The following is a 6,000-nucleotide window of genomic DNA, read 5'->3' on the forward strand; positions in this document are numbered from 1 at the left end:
CTGGGAGGGCCTGACAGGCACCACCAGAAGGGAGTGCTGGCCATTGGCCAGGGAGGGCGGCTGGAACCCACCTCCCCTGTCTGCTCAGGTCTCACACCAAGCGCTCTTTCCAGGCCTCACCTCCACCAGCCCTGGCCCTGAGCCCAGGTGCCAGACCTCCAGCCCCAGTGAGCGCACTCACTTGCCTGCCTTCTCGCCTTTCTTTATTCTTTGGTCTTCTCTAGCTCTTCCCCCAATTGTTCCCCTTCTACTTTAAAAAAAAATCCCTGACCCATTTTTGAACCAAAAAACACTGTCTACTTGTACTTAAAACACACACATATACATATATATATAAATAAAAGGGCACACTTTCTAAGGGTACTAAGTATTCATTGCCAAACTAGATTCTTACTCATCCTTTTTTCTCTTTTGTTTAATCCCCAGAAGAGTCAGTGTAGAGTAGGGGACCTGGATTCAAATACTGGCTCCAAACTTCCTAGCTCTGTAACTCTGAGCACCTTCCATCACTTCTGTGTCCACCTCCTCATCCTTAAAATAGGACTAATCCCAGACCCAGCATTACAGCATCCACCAGATGGTCAGGTGAGATTGGGGCGTAGAGCACTTGGCACAGCATGGAAACACAATGATGCTTTCCCATTATTAGCTACTGCTGCCACCCTGATAATTGTGGAAAATAAAACCTAAAGTAGAACAGTAATGTATCTCATCACTATTTTCTTTAAAAAAAAAAAAAACTTTTGGATTCTTACATATAAATTGATGAGCTGGGGAATCTCATAGCCACTTACAACATTGTTTAAGTGGTAATATTTACTTTAAGACTCAAATATTCAACTTGCTACTAAATTTTGGAGCACAGCTTGGTATAAGTAACAGGTCCCTCTACCCCTTAGAGAAGGGGGAACATTTTTGTTTAATGTCAATTTAAGGAAGTGAATGGTTTCTTAGGACTTCCCTATTCAAGGTCCCACTTGGATTTCCAGTGTACCTCTGTCCAGGGACAAACCTGCTTGTTTGGGGAAGTAACACAGGTGAGTGGCTATCGCCCACAGGCTCCACTTTGGGTGCCCAGTGAGGCCCCCAGAAGCCAAGCAAAGAGCCTCCTCTGGAAACCAGCAGGCCAGGGTGCTCGGCGGGGCAGGGGAGGGGGGGAGTGGGGCACTCCCATGCATGCTTCTCTCATGGCCTAAGAGCTAAGCAGAAGACAAGGGGCTGATCGTCACCTTGTGCGATTCAAGCGAGGGCAGTCAGTGGTGTGAACTCTGGAGGTCCTCAGCTCGTGGGCACAGGCCTTTCTCCCTGGCCACACGTAGGTGGGCACCACCAGCTTCCTCTCTGCTGTGCTCCCATCACACAGTCCCTGTCTAAGGAGAGGCATTGGTGGCTGGGGATTTCCCACCAGTCCCAGTTCACTATTCGTGTTACTCCTAAACGCGTCAGTCACATTTTCCGACAGCCATTGGATTGGCCCCCACAAATGACTAGTCAAGTCCATTGGGTGTGGGTTTCATGTATTTTAGTCCCAGAGAACAAGAGAGATGTGAGATGTAGCCCAGGACTGGCCGGCTGCCCTCTTTCTCCCCATACGACCGCTTTATAGCCATGAATGATACGATAAATAAAGAACACAGAAGAGCACAGCCTGCCTGAAAGCTGCCTGTTTCTGACGGAGCAAGATCCTCCTCTGACCCCCTCTGACCCCGTGTTGTGTTGCAGTTTGTGACCAGCTGCTCCAGGCCCCCACTCCTGGGATTCGCCTACCTCAAGCCTCCTTTCTCCATCCGCTGCGTGGAAGTGTCAGATGACCAGGTACCGCTGCTGGGGAAAGAGTGGGCCTGGGCAGTGTTCCGGGACTCCCCTTTGGGGTTGCCTGCGGTGCCCGCCGTGGTGGGGGCCTTCGCCCCGTCGCTCTCACAGCACGGAGGCGCAGCCAGGGGGTGGAGGGAGCCGGACGGGAGGGGCTCCACAGCTCACATGCCAGGAGAGCTGGCCAGCCTGCACAGGGCATCCGCAGGCTGGGGGACCCAGCTGCCAAGAGGCCCTAGCTAGAGGGGCCTTCTTAGTGTTTGCTAGTCTGGCCAGGGCTCCAGATCTAAGAGGCAATGTGGAAGGAGAAAGAACATGGGCTTAGGAATTGGACAGATGCAGGTTTCAGTGCCAGCTCCCCCCTGCTGGCTGTGTGCATCTGGGCAAGCTGCTCCACCTCTTTGAGAGTCCATTCTCATCTATAAGGAAAACAGATACCTTGGCATTATCGTGCTCTGGGTATTTTGAGCCTGACCCATGGTGGCTGCTCACTGAAGAGCATGTAGCTGCCTTTCATGATCCTTACGTGTGGTACTAGACAATCCTCAGCCTCCTGACTTGAGGGAAAGTTGCCCCAAGTGACAGTTTGCTGCAGGCCCCGGCACTGGTGAGGCAGGGAGGAAACATGGTGGCACTCAGAAATGTTTTGGCACCTAAAATATTTGTGTAGTCTTTTGGCTCTTCGGAAACTAGTTAACCAATCCTTAGCTGTTAACCAGAAGACCGAGTCCCCGGTGTAGCACCCCAGAGGCAGAGGGTGGACCCCGGGCCGCAGGGCACGCGCAGGCCGCGGCTGCTCTCGGCGGGGCCCTGCACCCTGCTAGTGCCCCCCCTGGCGCCTCCCACCCCAAGGCTGCGGTGTGTGCCTGCAGGACACCGGGGACACCCTGGGCAGCGTCCTCCGGGGCTTCTTCACCATCCGCAAGCGGGAGCCCGGCGGCCGCCTCCCCACCTCCTCCACCTGCTTCAACCTGCTCAAGCTGCCCAACTACAGCAAGAAGAGAGTCCTGCGGGAGAAGCTGCGCTACGCCATCAGCATGAACACGGGCTTCGAGCTCTCCTAGGTCCCGGCCCTGCCCGCCGGCCTCTCACACTGCTGGGCCACGACCGACAGGCCCGGCGACGTGGGTCTGCAGCCCTCCCTAAAGCCATGAGACTCCCGCGTGGCCTCAAGAACTTCCAGCGTACGTGATGCCTCCACGCGGCGTTCTCCAGGTGATAGTAAAGGGAAGGGGGTGTTGAAAATAAACCTCCAGATTCCGCAACATTGGTCCTTTTTTCCCTGCTTTCCAGTGGCCTGAAGCCCAGGCCTCATGATTGCAGAGGGGCTTCTCTTTCTGATAGTTTGGTCTTTTTGTGAGCCTCTTCCTTTCCTTAACCTTATAAGTGAGCTATGCATCAACAGTCCCCAAAATCCCAAGGGCCCAGAGTGGTTTTCGTGACTGGGCTTGAGTCCACGAAGGCTGCAGCGTGTCAGACGCTCTCCTTCCGCTTCTGAGAACTCCTCACTCAGGTCAGGCCTGGCCAAGCCTCTATGCACCGGACAGTCTCTGCCTCTGTCCCGTCCACAGCAGCCTCCTCCCTGACCGCCAGGCCCACCCGCTCCCAGGGCGGCCTTTGGGAAGAGGAGATGAGGACGCGGCGCCCACCTTAAAGCCACACATCCCCTGGCGGCCGCCCCCTCGCCCCTCTTTCCCCTCAGATCCCTAGTCCTCCACAGCCAAGCTTCCAGGGAGCCTCCCCTGGCTCTGTCTCCCCTTCTTATGCAAGCACGTTGGCATCCTGGGTTTGGAGAAGGAAACCCATTGGCCCTTGAGAGCAATTCCGTTTCCAGAAAGTGCTTTTACCCGAAGTCCCAGATTTCTAAGGGGGAGCTGCCTTTTTCCCTACTTGATGGCCCAACATGTCCATTGAGTAAGCAGACGCCCACCTCAGGCTCCATACCCCAGGTGGGCAGTGGCTTTACCGCGCAGATCGTAAGATGCTGAGAAGCATGGGTGATGCTGCCCACGCAGGCCCCCGCACGGGGAAGCCAGCGCGTCCTTCGCGTGGGCACAGCCTTGCAAGGCGGAGGAAACACCTTCCGGGTGGGTTTTCTGTTTTTACTTTTTCCCTTTCAATCCATTGTGCTCCTTTGCCCTTTCTTCACTTTTTATCATGAGATCCAGGGAATTGAGGCAGAAAGCCTTGTTAGGTGGTCTGTGTTGACAGCCACCCACCCTCTCCCACCTCCTTCTCTTCTGTACCCCACCCCACCCCCAAGATTGAAGCCAGATTAGAAGCCAGGTGTACCTGACCCAGCAGCCTCCTCCGCAGTTGCTCTGCGGCTCTGGCTTAGTGCTCACAGCTTTCTTCAGAGCAGAAAGCATCTTGCAGCAAGGAACCTTCATGCTGGCACCAAAGCGGCAAGACGCGTTCATGGCCTCCTGCAAGAGTGTCAGCTGGGTCCTGGAGTCCAGCTCGGCTCTGGAAACGGCGGAGCCCCTGGGCTTCTGGACAATGTTCTGTGTATATTTTACTTTGGTGGAAAGATGGCTAGGACTTTAAATAGACAGCATTTTTTTATTATTTAAAACTTGTTGGTGACCTTTGATTCTATGGACTTGCCACTGTCCTTGAGCACCTGATTCTTCTGAAGACTTCTTAACATATGTGTGCACTGAGCAGGTTTGTACATATCTGCTGGGCCCTAAATAATTGCCAACCTGCAAAAAAAAAAAGTTGGTTCCATCTTGAGAATCGGAGCCACTGGGGACTGAGGAGAGAGTGGTTTCTAAGCACCAATAACAACTTTATTTGGGTTTTTTGACAAGGAGAGGTAGTTTGTAAATACTGCACTATCTAAAACACTGAATCTGTCCTTTCATAGTTGGTGTTCAAATCGTGATTACTATGTATTTGACACCTTGATGGCTCTTGATGGCTCTAAAAAGTTGTGGGGTTTTTTGTTTTCATAGATAATTTATGGATTAAGATCAAAGGCTTTATTAAAATTTGTACCTCAGCACATGTCTGTGTTCTGCTTTTTACCTCAAGAAGGAACGCTTTCTGGCCCAGGCCTGGGCGGCTCAGGCCAGGCCTGTGGGGATTCAAGAACACACAGGTTTCCCACACTGGAAAAAGATACAAAGGCTCAAATAACAGACATCCGTAGTCTCACGAACCAGAAATGGTAGCTGTTCACAATTTGTCACATTGGCTTCCAGTTTTGTTTTAAGTAATACATTTCAGATAAAGCTAAAGTCACCTTTAAGGCCCATCGTGGGAACAATAAATGCTACAAACCTCCCAGAATACATTAATAGACTCCAAGTGGGAGGTGTCTTCACCTAAAAAAACTACAGCCTTATTCTGTGAAATTTTGGCTTTTAATGGCAAGTTAGCACTGCAAAGACAAAGTCTGTCTTAATAATGGAAAAATACTTGGCTTTGTTTTTTAGCTTCATTAAAATGGAAAGCCCAATTTTAAACAGCTGGCAGGACTTGCACCTGCCTAAGAACACTTAGGTGGAGTGCAATTTGGGAAACACTGGGCTCCACTGTGTTTCTGACAGCAGCAAAGCCACCAGCCTATCTTTGTCTTTATTTTCCTAATTTAGAGGTTAGTACACTGCTAAAAATGCGTGACAAGGTACAGACAGATGGGCTGTCCCCAAGTCTTGTTAATGTGCAAGTAAGTACAGGGCTCCCTTAGGCCATAGACCTGTTTCCTAGGACCTTCTTAAACTGGGAAGAGCACCTGAAGGCCTGTGGGAAGTGGTTCAGGGTTCCCTTCCAAGAAGCAGAACGCGGGCTCGAGCCTCAGAGAGGTGTGCTCAGACCTCAGTCTGGGTGTCCGTTCATCTGGAAAACGGGAAATGGGGCCATGATGCTACTTGAGAGCGCGCTAAGAATGAAATGAAGTAATACATAAAAGGCACCCTGCTCAGTTCCTGGCACCAAGCTCCCAGAGAGTTGTCTTCTTCCCATTCCTCACCTCACATTTTAAGAAAACAGCTGCCCATGACCCAGTCGATCAGGCTCTCACTAAGCTTCCAGAGGAGCTGCTGCCACCAGCGATCACAGCAGGGCAAAGAGAAAGCACGTGGGGAAGCATCACCTGCAGTCTCTGTGGAAGTTACCCAGGGTGGGGGAAGGAGGGCTCATTCCCTCTACACTTCCTGTAGGCAAGTGTCTGAGGGGAGAGGC

At 52.0% G+C, this 6,000-nt stretch overlaps 1 protein-coding gene across 16 annotated transcripts in view; it reads left to right on the forward strand.

Moving 5' to 3' along the window:
- The window catches only part of UBE3B (ubiquitin protein ligase E3B), a 51,207-nt gene extending 46,388 nt beyond the window's left edge, over positions 1 to 4,819 (forward strand). For all 16 annotated transcript variants that reach the window (XM_058281529.1, XM_058281521.1, XM_071209833.1 and 13 more), the window contains 2 exons: positions 1,723 to 1,815; positions 2,685 to 4,819. In XM_058281529.1, coding sequence (XP_058137512.1) covers positions 1,723 to 1,815; positions 2,685 to 2,876 — 285 coding nt within the window. In that variant the 3' untranslated portion in view covers positions 2,877 to 4,819. The remainder of the gene's footprint in view (positions 1 to 1,722; positions 1,816 to 2,684) is intronic.
- Positions 4,820 to 6,000: the final 1,181 nt, after the last annotated feature.

This window comes from Dasypus novemcinctus, chromosome 19, assembly GCF_030445035.2.
Source record: "Dasypus novemcinctus isolate mDasNov1 chromosome 19, mDasNov1.1.hap2, whole genome shotgun sequence".
NCBI classification, from domain to species: domain Eukaryota; kingdom Metazoa; phylum Chordata; class Mammalia; order Cingulata; family Dasypodidae; genus Dasypus; species Dasypus novemcinctus.